Source organism: Sorghum bicolor, chromosome 5 (assembly GCF_000003195.3).
Source record: "Sorghum bicolor cultivar BTx623 chromosome 5, Sorghum_bicolor_NCBIv3, whole genome shotgun sequence".
Classification (NCBI taxonomy): Eukaryota; Viridiplantae; Streptophyta; class Magnoliopsida; order Poales; family Poaceae; genus Sorghum; species Sorghum bicolor.
In genome coordinates this window covers 69,785,606-69,806,216 of record NC_012874.2, presented here as the reverse complement: position 1 = coordinate 69,806,216, position 20,611 = coordinate 69,785,606, and the positions used below count along the sequence as shown (strand labels likewise).

Below are 20,611 nucleotides of genomic sequence, written 5' to 3'. Positions count from 1 at the left end.
CATAACATCAAGCTTGGTCTTTGATCGTCCATTCAACTAGGTTGTCACCCCTAGCATTTAAGTCTGATATACTATAATACTAGTAGTTGATCGTACCCTAGCTTTCCTTTCGTTCATAAGTGTACATATATACGATATAGAGAATCACATATGACACAAACACTCAAGTTCATAGAACATCAAACTTGCTTTGGCTTTGATCGTTCAATCAACTAGTTAGCTGGTCATCATATATCTATCCCAAGCTAGCGCCAAGATGGCACCAGGGAAAGGAACATTGCTCCTCCTGGCCTTTGCTGTGGTAGTTTGTCTAGGTTCTGTGAGTGGTACAGCGGCGGCTTGTACCAACACTCAGAAGGACAGCCTCCTTGTATCATGTAATGGAAGCATCAAGAAAGGAAAAATTGGTTACCCATCCAAAAATAGCCCGTGCTGTAAGTATGTGAGAGTCATAGACATGGGCTGCATCTTCGGTCTTCTTACAGACAAAGACAAGAAACAATACAACGAGTATAAGATCCGAAACCTTAGAAAACATTGCTCACTTGCTCCTTAGGCCGCACTTAATCTGGTAAAAATTAGATTTACTATAGTTGCATGTATGTTTTACTTGTAATATGCATGATAAGAAGTGACTCATATGCTTTCCCTGATAGGTCGCGGTGTAAAGTGACGCATGCTATTGCTCCTGAAGGGCATGACAAAAAATTGGAGAGGAGATATATACATCTGGTAGTTATCTACTCGAGTAAAATCAATCTGGTTGTGATATGTTGCGACATATGTATTGATTTCATGGAATAATATAATATGTTGTTCGGGCTTGATCCAAGTGTCGTTGTGTCTTTCTTAGGTTGTCTACATGCCTTTCTTTTTCACTCGCTAGCAAACATGCGAGTGCGTTGTAACGAAACCTAATACATCTTAAAATTCTAACTCGCACAAATATGGTTATGAGTGAGCTGTAACGAAACCTAATATATCTTACAATTCTAACTTGCACGAATATGGTTATGAGTCTAGGTCACATACGGAACATGGAGAGCGCATGGGCATTTTGGAAATAGAAATTTGGTTGAAATTAAAGAAACTCTCCGCTCTTTAATATTAGGTACAGATAGAGATTACTACACAATTAGTTTTATCTTGGTATCTACACTACTAGTCTTATAAAACACCAGCAGTGAAAATCTATCACCACTGATTCAATTCGCGCCTAATTTGAGATTGATCAAAGTAAAGGACTTGTTCAAGCAGAGAAAAGAAAGAGCAATAAACACTTGAATAGTAGCGGGTAGTGCATCAGACATGCACCCGCAGGTCAGAGCTATTCAAGTAGTGCTAATTTATCTTTCTTGTCTCTCTTCGCAAGAATTTTTTGTTTTAAGTTCAAATTGTACACTTACATAAATGATATCATCCTCTATCCATCCATATTTTTGTGTGAATCTTCATGCTCTTGTTTGGTGCTACAATGGTTGTTCCTACATATTAATTCAGATATGTTTTGATGTATTCTTTTAAACGAAAGGATATCTTTAACATAAATAGACAATCAACACCACTAGGAATCAATTCTTTATAATAAATGATATCATATCCTACATGTATTAGAGCATCCATATCTCATTATTTCAGATTAAAGATTTGAAACATCATCCCTACCATTAATGTCTCATATACACTATACTAGTAAATCCTTGCTTTCCATTCATTCCTACATAGAGATCGAGAATTACACATATACTGAAGTTCATGCATAGAACATCAAGGTATTAATTGGAGCATATCCTGCTTCAAAGTTCTCTGAATACAAATAGACACTCAACACCAGTATAATAAATGATAGCATATCGTACCCATAGATTAGAGCATCCTATCTCGTTATTTGAGATTAGAAGATTTGAAACACTAATATCATCCATAGCATGCATTACATTGAAGTCTCATTCCTATATTATATATATACATGACACACCTACTCTCAAGTTCATATAACATCAAGCTTTTCTTGCTTTGGCTTTGCTCGTTCGTTCAACTACAGAGAAAGCACCAAGATGACAGCTGGGAAAGCAGCATTGCTCCTCCTGGTCGTGGCTGCGGCAGTTTGTCTAGTAGGTTCTGTGAGTGGTAGTGTTTGTACCCGGCAAGAGAAGGACCGACTCCTTCATGTCTGTGCCATAGTCATCGAGAAGGGGGCACCTCCTGGTTGGATCCTTGAGGCCTGCTGTCGGATGGCGTTAGAGAAGCAGGCAGCAACCGATAAAAAATGGTTGGACTGCATCGTCAGTCTTCTTACAGACAAAGACAAGCAGAAATATGACCCATCCAAGATCCGAGACCTTCAAAGAAAGTGCCCACCGCTTGGTCCTACCCCGGCATTATTTGATCTGGTGAAAAAATTACATATAGTTTTTATTGCACGTATATATATTGTACTACTGTTTGTAGTATGCATGTGCGATAATAAGGTATTAAACCATGTTTTCCCTAATGATAGCAGGTCTCACGGGTGTAAGCAGACTCATGCTATTGCTCATGGAGGGCATGCGTGACCGTGATAAGAAACTAGAGAGGAGATACATACATACTCCTAAATGTATCTGATCTTTCATTGAACAATAATATACCGGTATTGATCCATGTGGACATGTGATGTCGTTGCGTGGCAGTCTAATGCAGAAACCTAGTTTTTATATCATAAAGACACTACATAAAGAAACTATATATGCATCACACCCAATACAACATCTATAACTCTTACAAAATAAAATCCTACTAGCTATTTCTCTTGACATACAAGACATCCACCTCAGCAGTCCACTATACTGTCACTAGCAATTTCTCTTGACATATAAGGTGTCCACCTCAGCAGTTCACTATGATTTACAATTAAAGTTCACTAACACAAGAATTATGATATCCACGTCGGCAAGACATATCATCCATTATGGATACAATCTCTATAATTATGCTAATAAATCTATACATATATTATATCATCATGTTCTGCATTACCAACACCATACATGCATATAGATTTCTCCTAGTTTTTGTGCCAGATAAAAATTTAGCCAATCATTCAGTCCTCATTCTCTCTTCCATGGGCCTATCTGTCTTCTCCAATAGTCCTTCCCACCTGATGAAAAAAAAAGCACCGACTAGCGGGCTCTATCTCTATGGGCGACCGGCATTGAGCGGCTTTAGCATGGCCATCGGGGAGTGAATCGAACATGGCCTGCGGCGAGAGGGGCTTGGTCGGGGCGGAGTATGCGCACAAGCGGTCGGCAGCTAGGGGCAGTAGCCTGCATGGCCTATGAGCGGCTAGAGCTATACCGGGACTGGAGGGGTGGACGCATGGTTGGCTAAAATTTCAAGTTAGGCCTTGTTTATGTGGTAATTATTTATCCTATCATGTACTAATTAGGCTTAAAATATTTGTCTAGCAAATTACAATTAGTTATTTATTTTATCTATATTTAATGCTTCATGCATGTGTCATAAGATTCGATGTGACGAAAAATTTTAAAAAAATTTAAATTTTAAGGGTGAACTAAATGCGGCCTTAGTATCTAAAAGATTCAAAACGGGTTAGATTCGGACCGGACGCATGTTACCTGAAGGGCTAGCCTACTGGCATGCAATCTGGCCTAGTTGTGACACGACGTTTTGTTTCCTTTTCCTTTTAATTTTGTATATATCCTGCTTTTTTTCCTTCTAATAATGCTTTAGTGGACATTTTCTCTCAATTTGGTTCGTCTTATTTGTATTTTTATTTAATTTTTAATGAAAAAATATGTATGCTACAACTTAACATTAGATTAGGATTAGGGATGGAAATCATCGCAAGGAGGGGAAAAATTTTTTTAGTGAAATTAGGAGGGGAAATCCGAGAAAGGAAAATGCTCGTAAAGGAAATCTCTTTTTTTTTCTTTGACACAAGTAAAAAACGAGCCTTGGTGGGCTTTGGTGTATACGAACTTTAGCACGCTAGTACTAGTATAGGTTTACCTCTGTTCTCTGGGCTTCACTCCACATAGTGACTGGCTTAAGCAGTTGGGCCTTATCTAACAACTAATGGGCCGGTGTTGTACTGCGACAAAATACAAATTGATTGATGTGACCATACGACATGCATATTTACTTGAAATTTTTTTTCGAACAAAACCAAATAATCGGTGACATGTGAGTCTGCAGACAAACTACTGGAGAGCTAGATACTAGTATGTAGTTACTCAGGTCAGACCTTTGTTTTTCATGTACACCCAACTTCAGTATAGATCCGGATCCAAAAGTCAAAAGTCACTTGGATGAAAAGCTCAGAAATTCGATGGAGGGTTTAGATAAATGGTTCTACTGAAGTTGTACTCAAAAGCATTTTCCATTCTGTCTGTTCTACAGCTTCCTCAGCAACATGTTCTTATGCACATCGTCCATGTGCGATCAAATTAAAACCTGTACAAATAAGAAAACTCATTAAATATTTCCGAAACTTGGAAACAAAACAAAGATCCAGCAAATAAATAATGTCAAGAAGCTGATCCGGTTCCTCCACTTCCTGAACCTCAAAAGAGCTACTGAAACTAGTTCTCGATCCTGATTCCTCAAAGTAGTCATCCACTTTGATCACTGGGGCACTGAAACATGATTAGAGATTTTGAAATGACAATTGACAATGCAAGAGGAACGACTCCCGTTTCCAATATGACACCTTCACAAAATTCAGAACCACCTCAAGCACTTGATCTTAAAAAAAGAAAACAAAATACAATCCTCATCAAAACCCTTTGATTTTTTTTAGTTGGAAAAGGATAATGCTACTGTACATGTAAACCTTCCTGACACAATTATCTATGTTTATTTCCAATGCAGCTTTGCTTGCTTATCTAGAGGTTTCTGTGCCCAAACTAGCCACACTGAAATTTGGCAACAATAATTCTGTTAAGGTTTCATTACCCTACTACACACACATTAGCGAAGACTTCAATGAATGCCTCGCCGTACCATTTCCAGCTTTATGTACACTTCCACACACCACAGACAGGAAACTAGCCAAGGAGTGGCCACTGGCCAGAGACCACCTGTAGCTGCCCAATCCAGTCACTTCCTCACCAACGTGACAAACCCCTAGCTAGTTCACCAATGTTTAATACTGCAAACAGCCTCTCAATCTTGAAATTTTTTTGTTAGGCTGCTCCTGCTCTGGCAGCTTGACCTATTTCATCAGCTTTTCATAACAGATATTTGCCCAACACCACCTCCCTCTTGGGGGATGCTCACATTATAGGTGAAGCAGTATTTTCTAAAAAAATATACTAGCAGTTACAAATAGTAGAAGGATTCACAGAAGCAAAACAGATTTTACTGCTACTTTAAGGTTCTGTTCAATCTATGACTGCTTTTTATCCAATAGGATCCCCTTTGTTAGCAACGCACAAGCTAAACTTGACTGTCATCTCTTGCCTGTATAATTTCTGGACCCTCTATTTTTTTGCATTTGGTGGCCCAGTCTGATAAGCATAATTCGAACTAACAGCCAAATAATCAGAATTTGTTAGTATTACTACTAATGTTTTGGGACAAAAAGGATCCTTTAATTTGCAAAACGATAATGCTAATATACATGTAAACCTTGCTTCCTAACACAGAAGAAGTTTACATGGCATTTCCACTTCTCTAAATTTCCAAATATTTTCAAGAGGTTTATTCCCAAACTAGCCATACCCTATACCCAAATTTAGCAGCAAAAAAACTGATTAAGGTTCTTATTGCAATATTGCACACAATTTTATTACATACCAGATCAGTATTGGTGGTTTGGTCGAAGATAATTCTGACAGTCACCTTTGTCACTAACAGGTTTGTCCCTGTGGCAGGAGGCTCAGACCATGCTGATCCTTTAGAGAACTTTGATCTAATTTTTCTTGATCCCTAAACAAAGACTAGCTCGGCTACATTTATATCATCTAGGTAAATTAAGAAAGTAGGAAATAGGCAACAGACTAGAAGTCTAGGACTAACTTTTCCTAACACTAACCATTTAGATAACATCACTAAACTAACATCTCGCTTTCCACAACCACAACACATTAGCTAAGAATTCAATGAATTCTTCACCACACCAATATACCATCCTTGTTGCCTCATTCCAGCTTTTTGTGCAAGTTTAACAAAGAAATCTTGCATAGTTTTACTTCAAAGTTCAAAAGGTAATTTTATCACATATAGCATGCCCTGTCCCTTCCCTTTATTAAATTAGTTACTCCACCTGGAACTAAGCTTCTAGCCATTGAGTTTGGATACAGCTATCAAAACATGATCAGGACACCTATACCAAACATTAAATTATAATCCAGCGCATGATAATTTCAAGCATTCTAGGACTCCCAGATGGGAGTAAGACGCCTAAACCAAATTTAGTCTTGCTGCATGCTGAACGCTCAGGTACAAGAATTTGAAAAATATTTTGCTACCTTTTAAGATCATTTACAGGGCAGAAGCAAAAGAGATTCTACCTATCTACAGTGGTAAACAATTGGTGTATAGCCATAAGCACATGGTATCTCGAGAAAGAGCATATTTACCTGATAGGATATAGCTTCATTGCCCTGCTCATAGCCACTTTACGCACAGCAACCCGGTGGTGCCTCCTTCTGAAAGAAGGCTCATGTTCTTTGGTCACAGATGATGTGGACCCTTCATTTTCCCATTTGTTGAGAAAATGGCCATTGGAAGCTGGCCTCTTATTGCCTTCATTCATGGACTCAACATAATGTGGAACATCTGTTATGTTGCAGCTGTTTTTACCTGTCCACCCAGCTGTCTGAGGTTCCTCCTTGTCACCTCTCTGTGTCGTCACTCCTTTGTCTGAAGACTTATCTTTTGCCATGGACTCAGCACAAGGTGCAATAGCTGATCCATTTTTTATGCTTCCCTGACTGCACACACCAGATGTCCATTGTTCCTTCTGGCCACCAGAGGGCTTTTCCAATAAACCATGTGAGGAATCTTCCAAATTATACAGCAAGGGGGCACTGCCCAAATTTTCTTGTTCAATCATACTGCTCTTTTTCTCAGACACAAACTTAGGTGTGGGGCTAACAAAAGGGGGAAGATTGCCATCACAGTTCACATTGATGCTTCTGTCAGCTTCATCTTCCTCCCTAAACCGTTTCTTGCCTCTTGGCTCCATGATAATGTATTTTTGTTGTTCCCCAGCACAACCATTCTCTTTGTCTTCTGCTACACCAAGATCTGAACTTTCTTGAGGAATGGTAGTTCTACCTTCACTGTATCCTGAGGCATGCTCGGCGCCATCATGAAATTTGTCCTGTTGGCCCATTGGTAGAGTGTCACTGCCTCCTGCTGCTAAATCAAAATCTGAACTTTCCTGAGGCATGGTAGTTCCATCTTCGAGGTGACCAGAAGCATGCTCAGCACATTCCCGAAGTTTGTCCTCCTGGTTTGGCAGTCGGCTGTTATTGGTGCCTGTTGCTGAATCCAAATGCGAACTTTCTTGAGGCATGGTGATTCCATCTTCGAGCTGAACAGAGGCATGCTCAGCACATCCCTGAAGTCTGTCCTCCTGGTTTGGCAGTGGGCTGTTATTGGTGCCTGTTGCTGAATCAAAATGTGAACTTTCTTGAGGCATGGTGATTCCATCTTCGAGCTGAACAGAAGCATGCTCAGCACATCCCTGAAGTTTGCCCTCTGGGTTTGGCAGTGGGGTGTTATTGGTGCCTGTGGCTAAATCGAAATGTGAACTTTCTTGAGGCATGGTGATTCCATCTTTGAGCTGAACAGAGGCATGCTCAACACATCCCTGAAGTTTGTTCTCTTGGTTTGTCAGTGAGGTGTCACTGTCACCTGTAGCTAAATCAGAATTTTGAGACATGGCACTTCCATCTTCGAGCTGACGAGAGACATGCTCAAGACATTCCTGAGGTTTGTCCTCCTGGTTTGCCAGAGGGGTGCCAGTGCCGCTGTCGCCTATGGCTAAATCAACATCTGAACTTTCTTGAGGCAAAGTAATTCCACCTTCGCGCTGACATGAAGCAAGCTCAACAACTTCATCCTGCTGGTTCTTCAGCTGTGGGGTGTCACTGACACCATTGCCTGAGGCATGATTACCACCTCCTGGTGCCTCTGCAGGAGGTAACATGTACTGCGAGGAGTCCTCAGAGGTGACTGGATGGCCGGCATTTGGTTCAGCATCAGCAGTTCCACACTTGGCATCCTTGCAAGCAGGTGGGTGAGGACGAAGCTCGTGAGCCTCAACCAGGAGGCGCCTTGGCCCCTTGATCCACTCGAAAGCAGCTTCCACGACCACCGAATCAGTGAGCTGAAACCAGGAACCATCGAGCTCAATCTGCGAAATGAAACAGTGCCAATGGATTGAAGCCATCAGAAACGAAACTTTCCACAACGGGGTTCATTCGCCCAAATTTCATCAACAAGGCAACCCAAGCGAAATTGGCGGCTACAGATTAATCCTTTGACACGTGCATTGCCATTCCGACACCATACCTGCAAGGAAGTGACGACAATCGGCCCGGTGCGGGGGAAACCTGCGGCGTGGTCCGTGCTCACTTGGCCTGCATGTTCAATTTGGGGTTCAGGGTATTTGTTCAGCTTTTTTTTTCCCAGCGATGCCGCATAAATCAGGAGGAATGCAGAGGTAAAGAGATCGATTTGCAACGGAATCGTCGTAAAACAAGAAGCGAGGAGGAAAAGGCGGATTTTTTTTCTTCTAAATGGGGAGAGTGAGGAGAAAGGGGGAGGAAGATGAAGAGGCACGCACGCTTGAGGTCGGCGACGGTGGTGGTGCGGGCGGGGAAGGAGACGACGAGGCGGGTGCCGAGGCTCGTCTCCAGGAAGACCGTCGCGGTCTCGGCGGCGGCCATCGCCGACGCGGACACGCGGTCGGTTTCCCCTGCGCGGTCTCGAATCGTCGCCGCTTCCCTGGTCGGCGGAGGCGGCGGGGAAACCCCACTGGCGGTGGCGGAGAAAACCCCACTGGCGAAGGCCTTGTTTAGTTCCCAAAAATAAAAAATCGACACTGTAGCACTTTCGTTTGTATTTGACAAATATTGTCCAACTATAGACTAACTAGGCTCAAAAGATTCGTCTCATCAATTCCGACCAAACCGTGCAATTAGTTTTTATTTTCGTCTATATTTAATATTTCATGTATGAGTCTAAAGATTCGATGTGACAGAGAATGTGAAAAATTTTACAAAATTTTCTGGGAACTAAACAAGGCCGAAGCCAAGGGGTTTGGGTTCGCTGTTTGCAGGTGTGCGTGTGCTGCTGCAGGCGTTTGACTAGTCGGACTATCTGGACAAGTACGTCAGTGGTGGGCCTTGTTTTCATTTCTGTCTTTCTGATAACGAGGATTCCGACCTAAAATATATGAGATATTTAAATATTTATTAAGTTTTATTTTAAAATATAAAATATTTTAGATGAGGTACTCTCTCCGTACTCAAAGCAAGTCGTTTAGGATAGCGACACGTTTTTTAAAGGCTAACTTTGACTCCTTGTTTTTATAAAAATATTTAATATGTATACTTTTTATAAACGTGTTTTTCAAGACAAATATATTTATATGGTTTTTACATTTCTAAACATTTCTAAACTTAACAGTTTAAAATTTATTCTTATTCGTGATTTATATTCTTAATGTTTGACTCAAACCTTATACAAAATGACTTTTTTTATGAGTACGGAGTAGTAATCATATACTCTTATAAAACTACACCACACTGGATGAATTCTCTCTTCATGCAAGATATCTACATCATTCCCCACTAAGTAATCCATTAAATGTTCTATCTCTTCATGCAATGTGTCCACATCATTCCCCACTAAGTCCATGTCATCCCATATTAATTACAAAAAATGACCATGTCATCTATCTCATGTGAAATACTTTAAATCTTTAATCTATTAACATACAAGTCATGTACATATACTATTTGTTTCATCACCAATTCCTCTACAATGCAACCAAATATTAGTTTTTCTTCTATTAATTTAGCAATTTTTTACTAAATCTAATACAATAAAATATATGCAAGTTCAAATTCATATACATGTATACATACATAATATACTGTATATCATATAGTAATACTATGTATAATGATTTATTTTTAAGAAAATCCTACAGCAACGCGCGGGGAATTCAACTAGTTTCTTTAAAATACCAACCATCATACATATAACTACCATAAGTGTCAACCCTTAAAATGTAGTAAACACGAGATCTTCTCATAGTTAAGTGAGGTTATATGAGTTATTTGGTTTCTTCGATGATTTGTTCTAAAATTTCTAGAATACAATCCATCATTTTTTGATTTTTCAGCTAATAACCTAACAGTAAAGGATTATCGTTGTCGGCTCGATAGAAACAAATTTCTAAGTTGCCGACCCTATCATTTTAAAAAAAAAAAATCAGCTAAAGACATGACCGTGAAGAGTATCATTGTGGATTCATTAGAAACCGACGATTGTGGCTGGTAGAGTGGTTGATAGTTCTGTAGTAGTAAGAATAGACATAGCTCTTAAGTAGCTCTATTGTCTGCAAACATGTGGAATAAACCTAGACGGATTAGAGATAGAAAGGTAAACTGCCACATGTACTTCCACCGCCCACCGGTATTAAGCCCACATTTTGCTTATTTGACCTTTTAGGCCCATGAATTTACCTCTTGCGTCCTTACAACAATTGTCTTGACCATTTGTCTATTGATCACATCTAGCTCATCTCACCATAGCCATGGCGATGGCGAAGGCCAAGGGCGTGGCAAGGCGGCACAAGTGCTTGTGGCTCCCAAAACTCTCCATCTCAACTCGCCTATAGAAACATACACTAGCTTCCTATTTAAGTTAAGCACTTTTTCTGGTGGATTTTTCCTTAGACACCAATCTCACTCCCACTTAGTACTAATTAAGTGCCTTTGTAATTCTTTGATTAATCACTAGACTAAATATGGACCAAACCCAATTAATCCAATATAAACATGGTCCTTTACTTTATTATATTAGAGTTCGATCCAAAGAGCCAAAATGGCTCCCCTGTCCATTAGCAATGCAGCTTGACAAAGTCCCAGACACACTGTTGCATAAACAATTTTTACATTACATCATTGGACAACTAGAGACGAGAAACGGCGCCGGCGCGCCGCACACGAGCATGCAGATGAGGTCAGTCCCTCCATCGGTGGCCGCAGCTGGGGTTGCAGCAAACGAAGAAGAGCGCCATGCCGTCCTCGCCTCTCGTCGTCGCCTGCACCGCCCCCGCCCATGCATCAGCACTCATGTTCTTCGAGGTCACTGAACCGATCACTGAAGATTCATGCATGAGCCCATGATGATCCTCTAACCTGGAAGAAGACGGCCTCGCCATGGCCGCAGGCGGCGCAACGGACGGACTTGGTGCGTGGCAGCGTGGGGTCGGAGGCCACGTCCTCGGACAGCACCTGCGTGAGCTCGCCGGCGTCGTGGTCCACCACGTTCCGGTACACGCAGTTGCTGTCCGCCACCTCCTGATGCTCGCAGTTCCTGCAGGCGTAGAGAAGCACCTTGTTCGCCCTGTCCTCCTTTGGATACAGTATGTTGTTGCTGCATTGCATTGCATTGCATCAAAGGAACAGAAAGCCTCTTCTGTTCATCAATCAATCGCCTCCTCTTGGGCAAAGTATGTAAAGTACTACTCCTACTCAAGAAAGGGAGTAACCGGATGAGCATATGCTAATCAATCGATCATGAGCTGAGCTCACCATTCACGGCAGAACCTCATGGTGCTCATGGCTGCTGCTGCTGCTGCTGCTGCTCCTGCTGCCTGTGAGCTCCCCTGCTGCTCTCACTGCTTCAGTGACCTGTAACTGATTCCAAGAGGCAGAGGCAATGTGAAGCACTGATGCTTTTATTCAGTCTCTGATATAAGCAGAGATATAGAGATGTCTAATGAAGGAGCAAGTATTTGCAGTAGGCAATTAGGCATTTACTAATATACAAAATTAATAATTCGCAGAATCTTACTCTAACTCACCTGACCCTGGCCATGGTGAAGCGCACGCCGCGGACGCCCTTTCCACCTACTTGCTCGTGATGAAGACCCGGATTTGCTGCTCTGCGTGGTGATTCCAGGAGCCTTGGTAAGAACGCCCATCATCCCTCCTTCCCCGCCTTCTCAGCCACCCTCGCCGGCATGGAGCTTTCCTGCCTCAACCTCCGTCCTGGCTTGGGTGTGCAACAGGTTATCAGACATAAGTTTGGTACTACTGTTTCGCCTGTTTCCAAGCATTTCCCTTTCTTCCTTGTTGCTTCCTTTGGTCGCTGCAAGTTCAAGCTTTCTTGTGCAATGGTTGCTGCGATTCTTCAAGCCACGATTGGTGGTTTGGCTCTGGACTTTGATGTTCTGCAGCTCGATGATCGTGTTTTCCGGTTTTCGGTTGCTTCCAAATTGGTGGGCTTTCATATAGTTAAACTCAGGGCTTTTGAATGTCTGGAGTATAAGGTTTTCTTCCATCTTTGGGGAAATGGAGGTCCAAATTGGCGTCAAGAATGGACCAGTTTCTGCCAGGAGGAGGATAATTCTTGGATCTTGATAAGACGTCAGGCTACTGTTGTTCCTGCCCAGTCTTATGCTGATGTAGTGCGCTCGGTGCCACTAACCGGGGCCAATGCCGTTCCGCTTAATTGCATCAGTGGGAAGCATTTTAGAAATACAGTTCTTGGTCGTGAGAAAGGAAAAGGGTCGTTCATTGGCCAAGTTCTTGGCTCTGGCAGCAATAGTACTAATTTGAATTTGAATCTTCTGGGGGCAGGACCATCAAATCCAACTGAACCTGCGCAAAATCTTCCCTACGCCCTGTCTCCTGGGATTTGTCCTAGATGTTTGACTAAGGGACACACTCGTGAGGCGTGCAAATCTCTGGTGAGATGCTATGCATGTAAGCGAGAGGGGCATCTGGCCAAGAGGTGCAGAAGCTTCCGGTTTTGGAGGGAAAAAGGTAGAAGGGCTAATGAGATTAGGAGGGAGAAGCGAGTGACCACAAGCTTCGTGCAGGCCGCCGGCCAAGACTTAAGGGATATTGGGCCGACCAGCCCACGGAGCATCATGGTCTTTGGGGCTCGGATCACAGCAGCAAAGGCAGCCGATCAACCTTTGCCGCAACCTGAGCCAATCGCAGAACGGGTGGAGGAACAAGCCTGGCTGACAATTGGGACCGGTGGCTCGCAGGCCCAGCAAACAGTGACCGCAAGGCATCCGTCATGGCCGAGGGATCAACACCGTGATTTTTCCTTTACTGCGCTAAACAACCAGACTGCATTTACTCATGACGCTTCAGCTTCCGAAGCCAATACTCCAGTTCCTTCCTTCAGAAACCCCAAGGAGAAAACCCCAGTAATCACTCACTTGTCTATTCAACGGACATTGTCTTCCACTACCGATAGCTCTCATCAGTGCCATTCGCGCCGCAAAGAGATGGCGTACCAAAGGGCCGATCCACAACCTTTCAAGCCACCGGGGTTTAACATCCTTGACATTCCGAACAGACCGATGATGGTGAGAACCATGGCGCCAAGAAAACCGCGTGCAAGGAATGAGGACCTCGCAATCGTCACCATCTCTCCAATTCCGGGTAATGTCCTGCACTTCCCCACGGTTGAGGAGGTCATCAGAGAATGTTGTGCTAGTAAAAGAGTTAGAGTCAGAGAGGTTCAACGATGTCCTCTGGGGCAAGCTTTTGTTAGGTTTGAAAGCGAGTTTGATAGGGACAGGATGGTGCTTCAGAGTCCTCATGAGTATGGGGGGTCTCAGTTTACTTTTGTCAGGCATGATCAGGGCCGAAACTGGAGAAGTATGGTTTTTAACCATGAATGTCTGCTGATGCTATTGGGTTTGCCTGAGGACTACTGGGAGGACGATTGTATTGATGCAGTCTTGGGACCGTATGCTAGGGTGATTAATTGGTACAAAGAAACAACCATTGAAGATGAAAAGGTTCTGACAAGGCTTCTAGTTAAAGTTAGGGTAGTGGATCTGGAAGATATCCCACACTTCTCTGTCTTTGCCCAGAGTCCTGGTTATAATGGACACTCTTGGTCAGTGCAAATCGAGATTCTGCAAAATGAGATCCTAGGACAAGAAGCCCCTCAGGAAGAGGCGGTTCCTCAACCTCCAAATGATGGGGGACCTCCTCTCTTTGACTTCTTTGGTCTGGGGCAACACGTTCTCGCGCCTGTTGCAGAACATGCTGACCTTTATCAAGGACACGAGCAGGGACAACAGAACATTAATCAAGGACAAGAGCAGGGACAACAGAACATTCAGAATGATCACCATCAGGCTTTTGGTCAGTGGCATCAGCAGGAAGAGAATCTGCAGCACCAAGAGCAGCAGATGCCAGGGTGGGGAGACTGGGTACAAAATCAGAATGATCAGGCTCAGGGTCAGGATAACCAAGGTTGGGATGTGTGGCAGCCCCAAGTTGATCTTAACCAGCAGCATGTGGCAGTGCAACAAGATCTGAATCAACTGCCGGATGATGACCCTCTAGAAATGATCATTGATCCTCCAGTAGGGGTTAATGAGGAGATAGTGCTCCAGATCCAACAGGCCCAACAGCCCCAACCAGTTCATGTGCAACAAATAGAGCAACAACAGGATAATGTTCAGATCCAAATGCCCCAAGTGTTTCCTGTTTTACAAGTGGAAGAAGAGTACTTGATGGAACCTGAGGAAATAGCCAACCAGGAAGGGGCACAACTTAATGAGGCAGGGGCATTGATGGAATTACCTGCAGAGAATGTCTTTATAGTTCTAGGAGTAGGGCTAGAGGGAGATCAGCCAGAGGTGGGGATAGCTCAGGCAGAGGAAAATGTTAATGTCATTCAGGAAGTGGTGCTAGAGGGAGCTCAGCCAGAATTAGAGATAGCTCAGGCAGAGGATGTAGTTGATGAACATTTGCTCTTGATGGAGAAGCAAGTTCAGCATGAGGATCAAGTTCAATTGGATGGGCTGCAGGTCCCTGAAGCTCAGCAAGGCCCAACTGTTGAACCTGTCATTATTCAGGATCATCGGTCGTCTAGGGAGGCAGCCATGCATATCCAGGCCCAACTAATTCCTCAAGAATCTGATGATGTTGTGGGCCGACATCTGATCCCCCAAGGCGTCATGGCAGTAGACAATGGAACACATGCAGATCAAGCCCAGGAGCAAAACAATCAGCAGCAACAACCTCAACGCTTGCAAGTGGGCATGGCTTTCATTCAGGCCCCTGAACACGACCCTGTCTGGATACAAAGACACAGAGATGCTGAAGCTACCAGGCTCTGGGCTGCGCACTTTGAAAAAGGTAATAGCCAATCCAGAGCTGTAGCTATTCCTTCGGGTTGGTCAACCTTCTTTACTTCCATGCTGATGAACCCAGAAATGTTTGAGTGGGCAAAAAATTTTGTTACTTCTGATGCTCTATCCTGTCTTAACCAATCTGATGGGGTAGTTGATTTCCATATTCCTGATGACTGTCCTAAGCGATTATTCTGTTCCTCTGAAAATAAAGGTCTTCTGGGGATGGGAAAGGAGCCCATGTCGAACCTCCAACAGCTGGAGTCCCTTTCCAAGAAGGGCAAGGACAAAATGATCTTGCTGGACCCTCAAGATTTGGAGACACCTTCAAAGAAGGGCAAGGAGAAAAGGACATGTCCCCTGGTCGAAACCTCTCTGAGAAGGAGTGACAGACTTAAACAGGTAACAGGAGGTTTCAAAAGGAGTGTTTGTTCTGACAAAAGATGCCTACAGTGCACACCTGACCCTCCTACCCTCTCGCAGATGGAGATTAAGAGGTTGGGCGCCAGGATCTGTAGGATGGAGGAGGAAGAGCTGGAGGTAGAATTGGCAACAAGAAGGGACCAAAAGAGGGCAGCTCCGGGCCCAAAGAGGAAGAAGAGTGACGACAGTACTGATGAGTCTGGTGGTGGTGCTCTCAAGTCTGATCGAGATGATGCCAAGAATCAGAAGAAACATGATGAAAAGGAGAATTAAGTCAGTTCGGAGGGGCAGTAGAGAGCTCGGGGGCTGTTGGGCTCCATCTTTTGTCTTAAGAATTTGGTGTTTGAATCTAGAACAGTTAAATTTTCTAGTAGTCGGTTTGTTCTACAAGGATTTGTGGTGAACTGTTTGTTACCTTCATGCTTCGTCACCTATAAACTTCTAGCTACATGCTTTAGCATGCTTGTTCCTTCTTGGACATCTTTTTGCTTTCAGATGATGGTTAATGTGATGTGTTATCACTTATCTGAGTTATTCCTAACTCTTCATGGTAAACTGATCTTGTGGTCAGACCCCATAAGGGAAGCTGCTCCCTGGAGGAACAGCATGGATACTGTCGCTATCATCTTCGCCCATGAATCAAGTTATCAATAGAAGCTGGAAGTTGCTTAGTTGGAATGTCAGGGGAATAAATGGGAGTGAAAAATGGGATGCTATAAAAGAGAAAATAACAGATTCTGGATGTGATGTCTTTTGCTTACAAGAAACAAAAAAAGAAACTTGTGATCTGGCCTTCCTCAGAAACATATGCATGCCCGATTTTGATTGCTTTGAATTTATTCCTTCGATTGGTGCTTCGGGGGGGCTGGTAACTGCATGGAAGAGTAGAAGCTTCATTGGGGAACTAAGTTTCTCTAACCAATATGGATTGTCCATTAATTTGACATCAACAGTTAGCGATGATAACTGTATAGTCACCAATCTATATGGTCCATGCACAATAGAAGGGAAAAAGAACTTCACTGACTGGCTCAAGCATATTCAGATGCCTGATGATTTAGAATGGATCATAGTAGGAGATTTTAATTTAATGAGAAAGTCACAAGACAGAAACAAGGAAGGAGGAGATCTGAATGAAATGTTCATGTTTAATGACGCGATTAGCGCTCTAGCCTTGAATGAGATTGTTCTACAAGGCAGAAAGTATACTTGGTCCAATATGCAGCCGAGTCCTTTACTTCAGAAAATTGATTGGGTTTTCACTTCTAATGCTTGGACTTTAAAATACCCAGATACTTCTGCCACTATTTTGGATAGGACACCTTCAGACCACTGCCCACTATTAGTAACCATCTCGACCAATATTCCTAAACCAAAAGCTTTCAGAATGGAAAATTATTGGATTAAGCTGCCAGATTTCACTAATATTCTTCAGCAAACTTGGGGGCCACCAAGTCATCAGGCAGATCAAGCAAAGGCAATCACCAACAAGTTCAAACGACTGAGGAAAGCTTTCAAACAAAAACAAGCTTCAAGAGCCAGTCTTAAGTCAGTGATCTCTGGAATCAAACCATTGATTCAGTTTCTGGATATTCTAGAGGAATGCAGAGATCTCTCTCTAGAAGAATGGAACTTTAGGTTGGTTTTAAGAAAGAAGTTATCCTCTTTGCTGGAGTTTCAAAGGATTTACTGGCGTCAGAGAGGAAGCATAAAATGGGTTCAGTTGGGAGATGCAACTACTAAGTTTTTCCATGCTCATGCTACAATCAGATTAAGAGCCAATTCCATAAAGCAGCTTCAAAAATCAGATGGGACACTTATCATAAGTCACAAAGATAAAGAGCAGCTGCTTTGGGAGGAATTCAAACAAAGGTTGGGGCAATCTGATCATATAAGATTTGGGGTTACACCATCAGACTTTCTAGAGAGATGTGAAGATCTGAATGTTCTAGAAACTCCTTTCATCAATGAAGAGATTGATCAAATAATTAGATCCCTACCCAATGACAAATCACCTGGTCCTGATGGGTTCACTAATGAGTTTTTAAAGGCCTCATGGGAAGTGATTAGAGAGGATATGTACAACTTGTGTCAATCCTTTTACAACACTGAGGTGTGCCTGAATAGTATCAACAATTCCTATATTACCTTGATCCCCAAAGTTCAACAACCAATAACAGTCAATGATTACAGGCCAATCTCTCTTCTTAACACCTCTGTCAAGTTAATCACAAAGATTCTGGCAAATAGGCTGCAACCTGTAATCACCAAGCTAGTTCATAAGAATCAATATGGATTTATCAAGAATAGGACTATACAGGATTGCATGGCCTGGGCCTATGAGTACCTGCATTTGTGTCATCACTCTAAAAAGCAGATCATAGTTCTAAAACTGGATTTTGAAAAAGTCTTTGACAAGATGGAGCATCAAGCAATTCTTACCATCCTAAGGGACAAGGGCTTTGGGCAGAAATGGCTAAAATGGATGCAGTTAATTTTTTCTTCAGCAACTTCAGCAGTACTTCTTAATGGTTGTCCTGGAAAAACTATTCACTGTAAAAGAGGTGTGAGGCAAGGGGACCCCCTATCACCACTCCTTTTTGTCCTGGCAGCTGATTTCTTGCAGTCTCTCATCAACAGGGGAAAGGAGATGGGCTTGTTGAATTTACCAATCCCACTGGAGACAAACAAAGATTATCCTATTATTCAGTATGCAGACGACACCCTAATTGTGGTTGAAGGGGATACCAGGCAGTTACTCTTTCTTAAATCGGTTATTAACACCTTCTCTGAAGCTACTGGCCTCAAGGTTAATTTTGGAAAATCAATGATGCTACCAATAAATATCACTGATGAGAAGCTAGATTTTTTATCAAAGACTTTTGGATGCTCTAAAGGAGCTTTTCCTTTCACTTACCTAGGACTTCCTCTGTCCATTACCAAACCTAGAGTGGATGATTTCTTACCCTTGATTAATAAGTGTCAGAGGAGACTAGGCTCCATCTCTAGTCTGCTTACTCAAGCTGGAAAGCTAGAGATCACCAATGCAGTCATGACTGCATTGCCAACCTTTTATATGTGCACACTTCAATTGCCTAAGGGGGTAATTAAAAGGATTGATAGTTTCAGGAAGCACTGTCTCTGGAATGGAAATGAGGCAAATGCAAGAAGGCCACCTAAGGCTGCTTGGAAGATGGTTTCTAAACCCAAAAAAGAGGGAGGCCTAGGCATCATAGATATTGAAACACAGAATAGAGCATTGCTTCTGAAAAGTCTAGACAAGTTTTATAACAGAAGGGATATACCTTGGGTGCAAATGGTTTGGGAAAAGTATTATAGTAGGGGGAGGCTACCTGGTTCATCCACAAGGGGCTCTTTTTGGTGGAGAAGTATCCTTAAAAACATTCAGTACTTTAAGGACAATGCAACTCCTCTGTTAAAAGATGGCATGAGTATCTTATTTTGGCAGGACAAATGGAATAGATCGGGACAATGTTTGCAGATGATAGCTCCAGAACTGTTTTCCTTTGCAAAAAATAAAAAGATTTCAGTTCAACAATTTCGAGAAACACAGGACAACTCAGGACTCTTCCATCTGCCACTTTCAGATCAAGCGCATTTGCAGTTACAACAAATAATGCAGAGTCTGCAGGATTTCTTGGGAATTAATCAACTTGATACATGGACATATCAGTGGGGGGAAAAGTTTAGCTCCAACAAAATGTATAGATTACTTATTGGACACCATGAGGTGCATATTGCATACAAATGGACCTGGACCAACTGCTGTCAACCAAAGCACAGAGTGTTTTTCTGGTTATTAATCTCAGACAGGCTCAGCACGAGAAACATCTTAAGGAGGAGGAATATGGAATTGCAGTCGTACAGTTGTGTCTTTTGTGTAGATAATCATGAGGAAACCTGCAGCCATTTATTCCTGCAATGCCCCTTCGCGAGGCAGTGTTGGCAATTTCTTCAGGTTCAAACCCCAGATAATGTGGACTTCCCTCAAGTGGTGGAAGCTCTAAAAGCGCAGATTCAATCAAGGTTCTTTATGCCGGCCATAATCTTAATTAGTTGGACAATTTGGACTTCGAGAAACAGGCTCATCTTTGAAGGAATTCAGCCTTCTATCCCGCAAGCAAAGATCATCTTCACAAAAGAATTGCTTCTGCTAAAGCATAGAGTTAAGCAAGGGCTATCTCTGCAGCTCGAAGCATGGATTCAGACATTCATCTGATTTGGCTTTCCTTTCTTTTATTCTTTGTTTCCTTCTTTGTTCCCTAGTTAAACTTAGGCCTTTGTTTTGGCTTTCTTCCTGCTTCTGTAAAGTGTGAACTTTTTTCTATTAATTTAATCACCTGTAGGGGCCACGGCCCTTCCAGTTTCATCAAAAAAAAAACTCACCTGACCCTGTCGTGCCGGGTCTGAGACTCTGAGGTCCGAACTCCTGAGGAACCTCGTAGAAGAGATGTCGCTGGAGAGAGACGTTCTGGACTTCTGGTCACATTGCACTCAGTCGAGCTCTCTAGCCTGTCGCGTCCTTTCTAACCACTAGAAGCTGGAAGTTTCGGTTCTTTTACTACTGTAAAAGTATTCGGTTATTTATCTTATATATCCTATATATTACAATGATTGTTTTAAAATCTCCCGCTATAGCGGTGAGATAGGATGCTGCTATCTGTATTCATATACAAATTAGCTACTTTATTACGCTATAGTTTGATATAGCTCCGCTATTAACTGTTTTAGAGATATATCATTAAACATCTTAGTCCATAATTTAAAAAAATTATAATACAATTCTTGGACCTATCTATTTATCTT

The 20,611-nt window shown here is 42.4% G+C and overlaps 1 protein-coding gene and 1 long non-coding RNA gene across 2 annotated transcripts; one reads left to right on the top strand and one right to left on the bottom strand.

Annotated features, from left to right (window-relative positions):
* Nucleotides 159–824, top strand: LOC110435354. The gene is made up of 2 exons (XR_002453002.1): nt 159–571; nt 657–824. It is a non-coding gene; the product is annotated as an uncharacterized LOC110435354 (long non-coding RNA).
* LOC8082090 (DNA-directed RNA polymerases II, IV and V subunit 9B) lies at nt 11,210–11,812 on the bottom strand. Its single transcript, XM_002449928.2, has 3 exons — nt 11,784–11,812; nt 11,388–11,625; nt 11,210–11,290 (listed from the first exon to the last, which is right to left on the bottom strand). Exons 1-3 carry the CDS (start codon nt 11,810–11,812, stop codon nt 11,210–11,212), a joined length of 348 nt encoding a protein of 115 aa, XP_002449973.2.